Source organism: Theobroma cacao, chromosome 2, assembly GCF_053813885.1.
Source record: "Theobroma cacao isolate CCN51 chromosome 2, ASM5381388v1, whole genome shotgun sequence".
Lineage (NCBI taxonomy): Eukaryota > Viridiplantae > Streptophyta > Magnoliopsida > Malvales > Malvaceae > Theobroma > Theobroma cacao.
Genome location: NC_142640.1, coordinates 44,921,511 through 44,935,142, shown reverse-complemented (window position 1 = coordinate 44,935,142; position 13,632 = coordinate 44,921,511). Strand labels below are relative to the sequence as shown.

The 13,632-nt window shown below is 34.9% G+C and overlaps 3 protein-coding genes across 3 annotated transcripts in view; 2 read left to right on the top strand and 1 right to left on the bottom strand.

Moving 5' to 3' along the window:
- Positions 1-4,712: 4,712 nt before the first annotated feature.
- PFS2 (Homeodomain-like superfamily protein) lies at positions 4,713-6,677 on the top strand. Its single transcript, XM_088803400.1, has 5 exons — positions 4,713-4,876; positions 5,006-5,302; positions 5,521-5,597; positions 5,980-6,407; positions 6,491-6,677. The coding sequence occupies exons 1-4, from the start codon at positions 4,735-4,737 to the stop codon at positions 6,397-6,399; spliced, it is 936 nt and encodes a 311-aa protein (XP_088659526.1). The 5' UTR covers positions 4,713-4,734; the 3' UTR covers positions 6,400-6,407; positions 6,491-6,677.
- Positions 6,678-9,228: 2,551 nt separating this feature from the next.
- PAHX (phytanoyl-CoA dioxygenase (PhyH) family protein) lies at positions 9,229-13,343 on the bottom strand. Its single transcript, XM_007045091.3, has 9 exons — positions 13,166-13,343; positions 12,918-13,042; positions 12,761-12,821; positions 12,247-12,315; positions 11,972-12,090; positions 10,728-10,875; positions 10,498-10,642; positions 10,319-10,405; positions 9,229-9,498 (listed from the first exon to the last, which is right to left on the bottom strand). Exons 1-9 carry the CDS (start codon positions 13,218-13,220, stop codon positions 9,456-9,458), a joined length of 852 nt encoding a protein of 283 aa, XP_007045153.2. The 5' UTR covers positions 13,221-13,343; the 3' UTR covers positions 9,229-9,455.
- Positions 11,784-13,632, top strand: part of MPK17 (MAP kinase 17) — an 81,691-nt gene continuing 79,842 nt past the window's right edge. Inside the window, exon 1 of the mRNA XM_088803398.1 lies at positions 11,784-11,792. The gene's annotated coding sequence lies outside the window, so the exon portion shown is untranslated. The remainder of the gene's footprint in view (positions 11,793-13,632) is intronic.

Sequence of the window (13,632 nt, the reverse complement as noted above, 5' to 3'; positions counted from 1 at the left end):
ATTTGGAGACTTCACTTTAAGGGTCCTGCGATTTGTTCTTCAACCAACTTGCAACTTGTTCTTAAACGAACGATTTGGTCTTATGACTTAATCTTGAATGAACAGTTTGGAGTCTTATGACTTGATCTTGAATGAACATTTGGAGATTTCACTTCAAGGGTCTTGACTTGATCTTGAACGATTTGGAGACTTCACTTCAACTTACGACTTGTTCTTGAACTTCGAACTTGGCTTCAAGGGTCTTGAACTTTGAACTTTGCTTCAAGAATCTTGCGACTTGTTCTAAAACTTCAAACTTTGCTTCAAGCGTCTTGTGACCTGTTCTTACGAACAATTTGGAGACTCCGCTTCAAAGCTCTTATGACTTGATCTTGAATAAACAAACAATTTGAAAACTTTTCTTCAAAGGTCTTGTCTTAATCTAACAATTTGGAGATTTCATTTCAAAGGTCTTGCGACTTGTTCTTGAACTTCGAACTTTGCTTCAAGGATCTTGCAACTTGTTCTTAAACTCCGAACTTTGCCTCAAGGGTCTTGCGATATGTTCTTGAATCCACTCTGGAGAGGCTTTAATCTTCCTTCTAGAAAGGTCTTGTGATTTGTTCTTGAATCCACTTTGGAAAGGCTTTAATCTTCTTTCTAGAGGCTTTGATTTTTTCTTCCATCTAGAGGCTTTAATCTTCAGAATCTTCTGGGGCCTTGGACTTGTCGATCTTCAAAATCTCTTTCTTTCTTCCTCATTCCTTTCTCCGTGATTCATCAAATGGCTTGAAGGAGCACTGTATTTATAATGCTAGATAAGAGACTTTTATGGTGATTTAGTCTTTTTGAATTATCTCTAAATTATTTTAATTTAATTAGAGACAAATCATGATAATTCACAAATGACCTTTAAATTTGTCAAACTTTGAGTCTTTGAGTTTTGATTGGCTAAATTTGAGTATTATTTTTAACTTATCTTAATTTATTTAGAGATAAATTAGATGACCAAGTTTGGATTTTTCTCTAAATTATCTTAATTTATTTAGAGATAAATTGAATGACCAATAAGTAAATTTTATTTTGTCAAATTTACATATTATCTCTAAATTATCTTGATTTATTTAGAGATAACTTGGTGACCAATAGGTGAATTTTTAATGATCCAATTAATACATTATCTCTATATTGTCTCAAAAGATAAATGCATGACATATAGAAAAATTTTAATTGGTTCAACTATGTGTCTTTAAGAAAATAATCAATAAATTAATTATTTTATAATTAATTGTATGACTATCTTAAATAATGTCTTCAAGTTCACATGGCAGCACATGCATTGTCTTTAAAAATTTTCTTCAATTTACTAATCTTGGAGATGTGGCATTTATAATTGGATAACAATTTTTCTCTTTCTACAAATGTCCCTTAAGACTTGTTCACACATGATTTGAATGTGAGACATGGACAAGTCTTGAAATTTAATTTGCTTTGGCACCAACATTTGCTTAAATTCTTCATCTTCCCTAGTGCAAGATTAGATTAAAGAAAATTTTCAAAACTGTTTTGATTCTGACTAGCTTCTGTCTTTATTTAATTCACCAACTTATCTTGCTTATTTGATTCTCATATTTTTACGCATGATGTATAACCATGTTGGCTAGACTTAGTAAAAATTTGAGACTAATTAAAGTTGCTTTGATTGGCAAACCATGGAGTCGAAATTGAAGAGGTGAGATGAAGAAAATCATTTTTGGCATTCTGGCAAATTCTATTTTGATTTAATTCAAACAACTTATCTTCTTCAACCATGATAGCTTCATCATTGTAAAGAATTAGATCATCTTCAATTCAAGAGACTTTTTTTTTGTTTGACTAAACTTGACAATAAGACCAAATTGCTTAAGTACCTCTTAATATGAAGGATCAAGTCATATCATTGTTTAATATTTTTTTTTAGGCAATTTAAGCTCTAGCTAAGGAGCAAATGATCTTCAAGCATAATAACACTTCAAGAATGTTTCCTTTACGTTGTCTTTTGCATCAGCTTCTTGATGAGTAGCTAAGATCCGTCTTTCAAAATAAAACATCTTTTGGCATCTGATAGGAATCTTAATCTCACAAGTCCACTCTGTTGATTTGGTATTGATGTTAGTTGTTTTTGGTTTGATGGCATCCATGATGTCACTACAATGTACAGACTTCCGGTTTGTTTTGTACGGGCTTGGACCTACTGTGCTAGTCAAGATATGACTCTTGTAAATAGTATGTGAATATACCCTTGATAGATTAAATGCTAAGGGCAGTTTGTTAAAACATATTTGAACCTATGCTATGAAATGAATTAGTTGAGTTGTAAATTCCTACAAATGATTATATTTGTTTATTGGTCTATCCGATCTAATTGAGACTTGTTCGGAACAAGTGGACTTCGTCTACGGGGCTTGTGTGTCGGTCACGGTCCCAGGTTTGAGTCGTGACAGATAGCAAACAAGATAAATCGTCCCAGGCGTGGAATTTGACAACCCTGAACGTCCTGAGTGCAACAATCTTCTTCAGATAATTTCAAGCAAGACACAAGAGGAAGTTGAACAAGGATGCCAAGATATGAACCGGGGCTGATTTAAAACCCTCCTAACAGATGAATTGGTCGATCATCTGCATCCTATCCGGGCTCGGTACGTATGAGGACATTATTTCTGATCCAGCTTATTTGGATGGAGAGTCTTGGCAGAAGGGCCTGAGAAAGCTGCGGCTATAGCTGATGCTACTCTCAATAATGTCTACCAGGCAATGGGATTCTTACGTAGATGAGTGAAATGATTTGTATACAAACCATAACATGACCTTTAGATTATTCATCGTCTCCCCCACAGTTTTTTGGAGTATATACCCATTAAAATGTTCTGAATAAGTGAAAATTTATTTATTTGAAGGTCCACAAATTCTTTGATGGAGTTTGCCTCTACCTCTCCTTTCCAGACAGGTGCCATTTATATTCCTTAATCTTCATTAAAGTTGGTGATTTATTGCCTTTTTCCCTAGACAACTTTTGCTGTTTAAAATACACTGATTGCCTAATAGGAACTTGCTTCACTTTCCAAAAAAAGAAAAACATTGAATCAACCGTCCAAGTGCTAGCAAAAGCATTAAACTTGCAACAAACAAATTTTCGTTTAGCTTCTCAATGCTGTTTTAAATTTTCGTAATAAGGTACTTAAAAAAAATTAAATTCGGTAATTTCTTACTAATCAACAAATATAAATATTTTTGTCAAATTTTTAGTTATAAAAAATATTTATTTTTATCAGTAAGTATCAATACATATATACTTATTCTGAAAAAGAAAATAGGAGTGCATCGGTAAATTTGGACCAATTGAAAGATGAATATCAAAAATTAATATGGACCAAAAGTACATTATTCACTTTGAAAACCAGAATGGAAGTGAAAATGTACAAACGCACTTGGCCAAAAAGAAGGAGAAGTTGGAGATACATATGGGCGTGCAATGGTTGTGCAATAGGAACCTTAATCAGGACTGATGGGCTAAGCTTTTAATTGACTATACGCAATTATATCTTTCCATGGTGAAGTCGTTTTCTGTGCCAAGCTTTCTCATCCCACGCCTCCTCATCTCTTCATAATTTCAAGCCTCCCTTTGCTTTCTACCTGAGGTTTATATGACTTCAATTTGATAAATTGTTTTTCATTTTTAAATTATCGCAATATAACTTGATTAATAGCGGTTTTTACTTATTACAATCTATATTTCAAGATCAATATCCGGTTTACACTTATGTAAATTCGCATGTCAAGCCCACCACTGACATTCATGTTGTTTTAATTAATTATCCAATGTTAAAAGAAAATTTCATTCATAGATACCACGTGTACAAATATTATGCTCTTTATTCTACAGATTATATATTGAATTGACCAATGTTGGATGTTTTATATATTAATATGGTTGCTACTTAATCATCGTTGGAACTTAAACCGCTGCATACATGTTGATCTATTTTGTTGATGTTTAATTTCAATTCCTATGTGTCTGATTTGAGTTTCTAACGTTAATTGGAATTACCCTTTTTTTATTTTAGGAAGTACTTATCCTCTTCCTATTCTTGTTCCTTCATGTATAGCTAGTACTTCAAAGATAAAAAGACTGACTATAAATGGCAAAGACCCACTAGAAAGGAATTTTGTATTTTAGTGTATATTATATTTATATGTTTCAAATGTGACAAATAAAGTAACAAAATTGACAAAATATTTCTATTTTTGTTTTTATCAAGTTCGCGGAAATTAAAGAAGGTAGAGATCTGATCTATCTCGTTGAATAAGAACACAAATTAAGACGAAATATTCAGGCATGCATATATATTTGTGCGTAGATGTTATAGCATATTAGCAACACAGACACAGTCAACATGCCGTTTGTCTTCCTCAGTTTCCTCTCACTCTGCTTTATCTTTTCACTTTGTTGCTGCTGCCCCTTTTGAAAGTAGAAACCATATCTACTTTTTATTCACATTTTTCTTCTTCTCTGATGCGACTATGTGCGCGCGCTAGGGAAGCAAAAGAGATGATATTTGGGAAGTAGCCTTTCTATTTAAACCCAATGCTTGCTTTTTCTCTCCCACCCTTTACCAACTTTGAGTTTTAAACTCCTCTCTTTAATCTTATCGTGTGTGTATGTATATATATCATCGTATATTCTTTGCAAATAGCCTGCTTCGTTGCTTCTTCAACATGGGATATCCCCATAATACTGACCTCAACTTGTCTCATCATTCATTCAACAATGCAAAGCCTTCACCCTTGATTCCAAAGCCTAACCCTGCCTGCCCCAGAAACACTACTATTATCTCTTCTGCACCCTCTCCTTGCCATGGTGATTTGGCTACTTTTTGTTTTTTTTTTTTTTGCACTTTACTCTGCCTTACTCTTCACTCATCTTTCTTCATTTAGTTTAATAACTGATCTCTTTTCAACACTGATATTTTCTTCTTGTCGGTAGCAGCTATAAGAAAGGCAGAACTGAGTGAGCATCCCTTAGGGACTTCACGTTGGAATCCAACGCCAGAGCAGTTACTGGCCCTGGAGGAACTCTATCGACGTGGGACACGAACGCCTTCGGCTGCACAAATCCAACAAATAGCTACGCGGCTTCGGAGGTTTGGTAAGATTGAAGGGAAGAATGTCTTTTACTGGTTCCAAAACCATAAGGCAAGAGAACGTCAAAAACGCCGCCGCGAACTGGAGACTGAACAAGAACTAAAACAATGTGACACTGAGAGGTTTGAAAAGAAGGAACCAGGTAAGCTATATAGAATTTGAGTGTCAACCTCCAACACCATTTTCCTTAAATCCTTCATATTTTGAGTACAGTTACAACTTCTGCCAAGCCATGTTTTAAAAGAGAGTGATGAGAGAGAAGCTTCATTTTCTTTTCCTTTTTTTTTTCTTTGATTGTTTTAGATGCAAGACAAACAAAAAAGAAAGTTGTTTGATTTGTTTTGTCTTCATTGCCAACAGGGTCTGCAACCACGGGCTGTGAAATTGAACAGACAAAGAACAAGGGTCCTCCTTCAAACTTCAGTAAACGTTCAGAGGTCTGTATATCAGCGTTTTTTCTTTGTTCATGGAATAATGCTCTTTAACGGGGATTAGCTAAGCAGAGCCAAAGACTCAGAAGAAAATTAGAAGGCATATATAATAATAGGGGCTAATTATTATTAGATGGAAAAGGTCAAAGGTTCAAAAGAAAGTCAAGAAAAAAAGAAGCAAAAAGACAATTGAGCAAGCTACGAAAAAGCTGTTGTTAATATGTTGGGAAAAGAAGAGGTGCAAAAGCTGCATTGCCTTACTTTCTGTTGGGGCTGTTGTAATGAAAGGGCTCAGAATTTTTTCGGACTTGGTGTGAGCTTGTGTGCTCAGCTTTAATTCATTTCTATTTTACCTCAAACTAATTATAACTCTTGTCTATTTTCGTAGGAGCTCATTTTAACGCATGGAGTAGCAGCAGCAGAGAGTGGACCAAATAAGTGGATGCAAATTCAGGAGAAGGAATTGCAACAGACAAAGAGTACAGCTGGGAGAGTTTCAACGTGGCAAGCTATGGAATTGTCCTGTTCACCAATTTACCTCATAAACAGCATGACCGCAACTTCATTGGCCACTGCGAGGGCTTCCAACACTCAAAATTTATGCTCACTCAAACCCCACCAAGAAAATATTACCACTCTTGAAGATGAAAACAGAGAAGATAAGACCCTTGAGCTGTTTCCCCTTGGAAGCAACGATCGCAACGGCATTAATATCAGCAAGAAAGACACCACCCAAGTGCCCATCACAGCCTTAAATACAACCTTCACCCCAAACCAGTATTTTGAGTTTCTTCCTCTGAAGAACTGAAGAAGAAGGTAGCTTTAGCATGTGGCTACAAATTAATGCTGCAATTAGATACTAGTTTGCTATTTAAGTAAAGATAGATAAGCTGTATTAGTTTGTTTTTTTGTAGGAAACTAGGACTGTTTCATCTGTGTCTGTCACGCATGGAGCAACTGTAAGATAAGGACATGTAGTTATTTTGGGTTGCCTTAAACCGCATTTGGACCATGTTGGCTAAACCAAGGTAGAGCTCCTTCATTTTCTTTAAACGATGCAATTGCAGAATTTTCTTTGTTTTGCCCATTTCCTACAACTCATTGAACGGTACAAAAGGAAAGACAGAAGGGAAGGCAAGGGAGACATAGAACAGGAGAAGGTCGTGAAAGAGTTTGATGTTGAAGTGACCTAAAATTTGGACTGGACATATCTGGGGTTTTCAGGTATATGTCAGTAAAATTTTGTTTTTCTCATGCATGTTCAATTCCATATATTCCTAGGGAAGTAAATTTGTACTACTGGATAACGGTACAGTAGTGCAATATGATTATCTCCTTTCCTCTGGAGACAAAATGCATTGGAACTAATTAATAAAATGAAGAAGATCAAAAGCACATCAAAGGTTCCAAGTGCGAATATATACATTGTGCCAAAACATCCAGCAAATCCTGCTTGGATTCAACGAAATGGTAAATGAGAAACCCAGTACTCCATTTATCGAAAATGCAATGCATGGTACAAACAGAAAAATGCATATATTTAATCATTCGTTTCAGGATTAAAAAGAATAAATAAAAAGAAACATCTTTCAATGACGTTTTGTACTTTGGTTAATAATTCATATGGTTTAAACGTCGAGGAATTCACATGATTTCAGGGAAATCTGGGGCATTTAGGCCTATGTCCATAAAGCATGATTGGATTTCTAGCTGCCAAACTCAAAAGAATACTCTTCCATGAGTGTTTCCTGAATCCCTGTCAAACAACAAGAACCAGATAAACAAAGGGTACAGAAATGTCATAGCTAGGGAACTCGGGGTTGGAAGAAGACTTGCATTCATGTATCAAATTCAAAGGAAAAAACTTAGTACGTTAATTAAATTCGAAGGAAATTCTTGTCAGCTTTTCAACATTAAGCTCTTGAATATTCCCACCAGTTGTTAACTTTAATCAGAAGAAAAGGACATTGCTCGATTGTCAATGGTTGCTCAACAACATTGATAATTTTCACTGAACGACAGAATGATCTATAAGATTGAATAAGTAAATGTTCTTCTCATGTGTGCAATGTTATATCCATTGGATGTTACTAGACGGTAATTATGTTCTCTTCTCAACTATATATATTCTGGCAATGTTACCTTAATGCATACACATATATATTAGAACAATGCTTATTAACTATACGCTTTCCACAAATATTTAGTCTTTCATACATATGGCAGTGTGGTAGAGTTGTAGAGGATTTAATTAACCCTATGGTCTAAGTTTCTTGCATAATCTAACTTGGCAGTGGTTGTACATGTGCAACATCTGTAATTATAGCTCATTACTGTTCTTTTACCCATAAAAGGTCAAAAACAGCTAAAAGCCTTAAACCCCTTTCACCCAGGGTTGACGCCACCTGTTTGAATCTTGTCCTTTCACCTCTTCAAAAAAGCCAGACATCCACCATAAAAAAAGCATTTATAATTAGCGCATGAAAAATGTAAAACATTTGCCTGTGATAATAAATATAATGCATAAAAACCAAAGCCATGCAATATTACCAGAACTTTCACAATGAGGGGAAGAGAGAGAGAGATGAGGAAGATGCCTCTCAGTTGTCACTGAAACTTTTGCAGGGCTTTCATCACTGAATGTCTGGTGCATAATGAAAAAGCAGGCAGCAGAGAGAGAAAGGGCGAGAAACAGTGTTGGAATTAAAAGTGATGAAGAAATGAACAAAATACAAAGAAAGCGCGTATTGCCAAGAAAACCGACCGTGATCTAGTGAAAATCCAACTCCTAGTCTGGAAGCAGCCAGCATTAATTGCCTTTGGCCAAAAATAGAGAGGCTGGGGATTGTCCTTGCTTTCCTTTTACCCTGTATCCTGCTCTGCCTCAATAAAGACAAATATGGTCTCACAGCTGAAACCACAAATAACGTAGTAACAGTTGGTTCCTTCAAATCTCTTTGCTGTACGACATGCGACACTGTAGCCCCATCCTTCAATAAAGAAACACACCTCCCTCCAATGTTTCAAAAATTCAAGCCAATAGCTCAAACCATAGCCTGTGTTCTTTGTTATCGTAAAGTCCATACACTCTTCACAATTATTAGTCTTGTTGCGTCTAACATTCAAAAGAAATTATGCCATGTTCACGTGCAGTTATATTACTTTTCCATAACACTGAAATCAAGTTTCTGTCATATTGCACCTGCACACCACGCTTTCAATTTCACTTCCCTCCCTTTTGCATTCTTCATGGCTCCTTTCCTTCCCTTTCACCTTCCCAACCACACAACAGGGAACAAGAGTCGACTAACAGAAGAAATGATTATTCCCACAAATCTTGGTTGCCGGGTATCTCATCCATATCCACGCGTCATATGGCAGGAAAAAGTCTTAGTAAATTTTCTATGCAGAAGATCACACATCCCATAAGTGAATTCTATCTTTTGATACATGTGAAATGCCATTGATGTTTTATTTTAACTTGGTAACACGATAAGATCGTTTGCTGGAAATGATTTGTAAATGGCCAATCAACTCTTCACAGCAAGAAAAAGCCTTTCATCTAATAAAGAATACATAAGGCCTATAGCATCATGCAAAACCAAACACCAAAAAGCATTCAAGCTAGGCTTCTGGCTATTTAATTTTTGTGAAGTGTATTATTATTTTGTCGAGATGTCAATAAACATCGAAATGTAGCTGAAGGAACATTAAAAGGGCCCGGCCATTTTGGTTTTTCAGTAGCAAGTGTGTGGCGAGCACGATCTTATAATACACAAACTGGAACTTAGTATAAACAATTTTGCTTAGAGACATGCATTAACGCCCCACGCAACAACCAGAGATAAAAACTCTCGAGTCTGATCAAGATGCGTAGAGGGGCTCTGGCTCCACTTTTCTTTTGATCCTGCAAAGGAGGAAATATCAAATTCAAAAATGATCTCTATATAGACCAAAGCCAGATAGAGGGCTCAAAGCCCAGGAATTAAGTCAATCAGAGAAACAATCTACCCGTTGATATCTACAGCAGATTTCTACTGCAACAGTAACAGATCAACTCATGCCTATCTCCTTTCAATAACTGAAGATTACCGATTAGATCTTCACTTAACTATGTTAAAGAATAAATTAAGGGCATTTCCATCATTATGCATCAATGGCATCACAATTATTGCCAATATAACAAAAATAGTGCAAAATTTCAACGATTACTAGAAATTACGGGTTTCTTAACCATTAGACCAAAACATTAATGAATCCTTTCTGCATCTCCCCCATGCATGTCAGATGGTAACAAGTGTATTTTTATAGACTTTTTTGGAAAGGAAAATCATAGATTCTCCACCAACAGGAGGTGACTAATTCAATTTCCATTTGTAAATCGAAATATTGATTCCATGTGAGGTTATAAACTCTATATAAATACCAAGCAAAAGGTCTTTATAGGTTCCCATAGCATGTCAATATGACAAGGGAAATATTGTTGCTGATGGTAGCAGAAGAATTCAGGTAACAATGAGACATTAGAATTGCCTGTTGACCACACATCATACATATAAAATGGGATTCATAAACAAAAAAAAAAAAAGTCCATTATCAACAAGTTCAAGATAATATAGTACTAATATGTTGTCCTATGAAGAATAAAAGAAGGAAATTGTGTAGCACAAAAAGATGTACCATCTCATCATTAAGGAGAAGATACACGTAAATGCTCATGTACTTACCAATTATCTTCTGCCCACTTGCAGCCATCAGTATCTACCACATGCAAGCTGTATGCATGCCTTGATTTTGGAGATTGATTTTCAAAACTACAGTACCAGCATAAGAAATGAAACAAATAAATAGTTGGTTATCAGACCATTGAACTAAATGAGCTCTGAATAAAATTCTTTAAACTAACCTTTGATGAATAAGATCACCATGAATTACAACCAAAGACCCAGCTTTCACTTCAATAGGCACAAAATCCTTCTGGTCATAGGAAGGGGAAGGCTGATCAAAGTACACTCCATCTTCACCCCTAATGAACCTTCTAACAAGGCCATCTGGATAAAAACAGAGCAACATCAAATTAAGCCATCATCTATCTATTTTAAAAGTTCACAGATGGGAAAAAAGTACAAAAGCTACTTTTTTGAGATTCAGGAATGGCCCAAAGGCAGCCGTTTACAATTGTTGCATCTTCTAGAGCAAGCCACAGCCCGGTGCAACTTTTAGGTTCAGTATAAAGAAAAGAGTTATCCTGGTGTGGAGTTACTTCACCTCCTATACCTGGTTGCTGTCAAAATGACTCACATTTTAGCAGAACGAAGAGAAGTTAAATATTCAACAAAATCCAAATCAGCTTCTTTCTAATTTCCTCTTTCCCTCTTCTCTTGTCTAAGGCAATGTGAGGGGGAATACATCTCCCATACCGCACAAATTATCAAAAAGATAGAAAGAAAGAAAGCAAGTCCTTCTAAAGGCAGGACAAAGGATTTGAACTCCACTACAAATTACATTGGGTTCAAATCTTCATTTGTGAACAGGATTCATAATGTGTGTGTTTCTGTTTTGGAGGAGAAACAAAGTGTTTGCTCCCTTTTTAGAGAAAAAACAGAAGTATTGAAACAATTTGCCATCACATCCTATGAAGTAGGGTATAATTCAGACCAACTGTTAATAATTCAGACTAACTATTATAATCCCAGAACCTCATTACTCTAAATTTCAGATAAATAAATCATTCACATGAAATAGAAAATTTTCATACCATCCTAAATGTTACCAAAAGTGCAGCAATAGCAAGGTCTAGTAGGGTACACACTCAGGGTAGCAGGAGAAACGAAAAACCTGAATACTTAAGCATGAACATAGCATGTAACTAGAAACAAATCAAGAGACACTAGAGAAAAAATCAAGAAACTCCAGGGTTATAAAAAGGTGCAATTCAATCAGCATTCATCTCACTCTTAATGCTTTGTATGTACAATCTTCCACACCTTGAAAGGGCCAGTTAGTTGTATGGTGAGATATGAGCTAATATTACAAGCCAAATGAAATTTCCTTTACAAGGAAACATTAATGCAAAATGTCCACAGGCTTAAAAAAAAGATATAACCCAAACACCAAGCAATAACATTGCAAATCTTACACAATCACTCTCACAACACCACAACCAACCCCCCGCTCCCCCCCAAGAAAAAAAAAAAAAGAGTATCAACCTTAGCACATATTACAAAATGCACCATTTCCTTCTACTGTAACATGTTCAAGTTACTGAAATCAGAATCTCTCAAAAACTTGGACTGGAAATTCTCAGAATTTGTAGCAAAGGATGCTGTACTAGAGAAACAAAGCCTACAATATAAGGGGCAAAAAAAAAAGTTTAATACCTTAAAAATATACATTGACTGAATGATCACTGGCCTCTTGTAACCTAAGGAGAATAGCAAACTAGAAACTTTTTGTGAGCAAGAGATTTCTTTGAACACTGGGTCAATCTCATGTAATGCTGCACCAACAAATTCATTGAAGGATTAGCTTCGGTAAATTGTAAACTTAGAAATTTTTATCATAGTATTCACAAACCTATTTCTAACCTATTTACAAGAGCATGTTGAAATAATAAGAAAACAATAAACCATGCAATGCCTTTGAAATTGCATACCATGCCCAACTTTATTAATAGAAAGTTCCTTGGATTGCTTTAAGTTTCCATCATCATCAAATGCTTTTTCTGCCAAAAGAAAAAACAGAAAGAAAGTACCTACATTAGCAAAGAAAACTAACACCATCCTCTAGAAGGCACCTAAGTGATCAAAAGCAAACAGAAAAGTTAAATACAAAAAGAAAATAGTTGACTCTCCTGCGTAATCCGCATTAATAAACATTTTTAGCAAAATGCTAGTTTTTTTTATACAATAGCCAACATATAAAAGCAAGGAAAAAAAATCAAGCTTTAAAATGTAAAAAGGTAGATAAATTTAACTTATTCAACAACTTTAGTAAACAGTTCATTAACATTCAAACCTTTCAATTTCAATCGTAACAAGAAGTTCATATACACAAAAGGCCCAATTCTCGATATTTTCTCAAAGAAAATTAAGGGCAAAGAAAAAAGTAATCGAAGAAACAATGAAAAAGTGAAGAAAAGCAGAAAGCACAAATAATTATAAATATACCTTCAAAGAAAAAGGAAATCTTTTCAGCACTTTCGTAGAAGTATTCACTGGTCAACTTTAGCTGCAAAATAAACAAATTGAGAAATTATCAAAATCTAAGCTTTACAATCAAATAAAGGCAAATTATTTACAATTATGCTAGGAAAGAAAAAAGAACCTGATTTTTGGTGGAGAAAATAGAAGCGGTGGTGGAGGGGTCGAAGTCTTGAAGCAATTCGTCCATTCTCTTTCTCATAGCTCCAATTTCTTCAGGGCTCGCAAATGATTCCATCACAAAAAAACCTGCAAAAAAAAAAAAAAAGACAGTTTTGAACTTGATCTGCTAGAAGAACGGAGTAAAAAAGAACCAGCTCTATTGCTTTTGTAGAAGAAAATAGTTATGGTTAAAGCGGCGGTGGCGGTGACCTTGAGAGTTGAAAGAGTGGAGCTGCTCTGGAGAGAGATTTCCGACGATTCCCATGGCGGTTGCTTTTGGCTATGCTACTGAGACAGAAAGGATTCTAAAATGCCTGTTTTTTTTTTTTTTTTTTTGGAATATTTATGTCTAATAAATAAAATTTAAGAGTCAGTCCAAGAAATCAATCTTGGTCACTGGTGAAAAATGTTTTATTTTCTTCTTATATACTTGCTCAACTTAGAAAGCAGATTGGGTCGATTTCTAAGTGTCAAAAAAAGGAGGAGGTTGGTAAATTATTTAAATATATATCAAAATTATAATATTTAACTATAATATTTAAATAAATTTTTATATTTTTATTAAATTTACCTTTATATTTTTATTTTAAATTAAATAAATTTTTATATTTTTATTTTAAATCAAATAAATTTTTATAACCAATAATTGATTAACTAAAATATCATTTATCGTTTTA

Excerpts from the sequence above, each read along its gene's own strand:
- PFS2 (XM_088803400.1), top strand. The coding sequence starts at position 4,735 with ATGGGATATCCCCATAATACTGACCTCAACTTGTCTCATCATTCATTC. Across the intron at positions 4,877-5,005 it reads TGCACCCTCTCCTTGCCATG|CTATAAGAAAGGCAGAACTG; the intron begins GTGATTTGGCTA and ends TGTCGGTAGCAG. Across the intron at positions 5,303-5,520 it reads GTTTGAAAAGAAGGAACCAG|GGTCTGCAACCACGGGCTGT; the intron begins GTAAGCTATATA and ends CATTGCCAACAG.
- PAHX (XM_007045091.3), bottom strand. The coding sequence starts at position 13,220 with ATGGGAATCGTCGGAAATCTCTCTCCAGAGCAGCTCCACTCTTTCAAC. Across the intron at positions 12,822-12,917 it reads TTTTCTCCACCAAAAATCAG|CTAAAGTTGACCAGTGAATA; the intron begins GTTCTTTTTTCT and ends TTTATTTTGCAG. Across the intron at positions 10,406-10,497 it reads GGTGATCTTATTCATCAAAG|TTTTGAAAATCAATCTCCAA; the intron begins GTTAGTTTAAAG and ends CTGGTACTGTAG.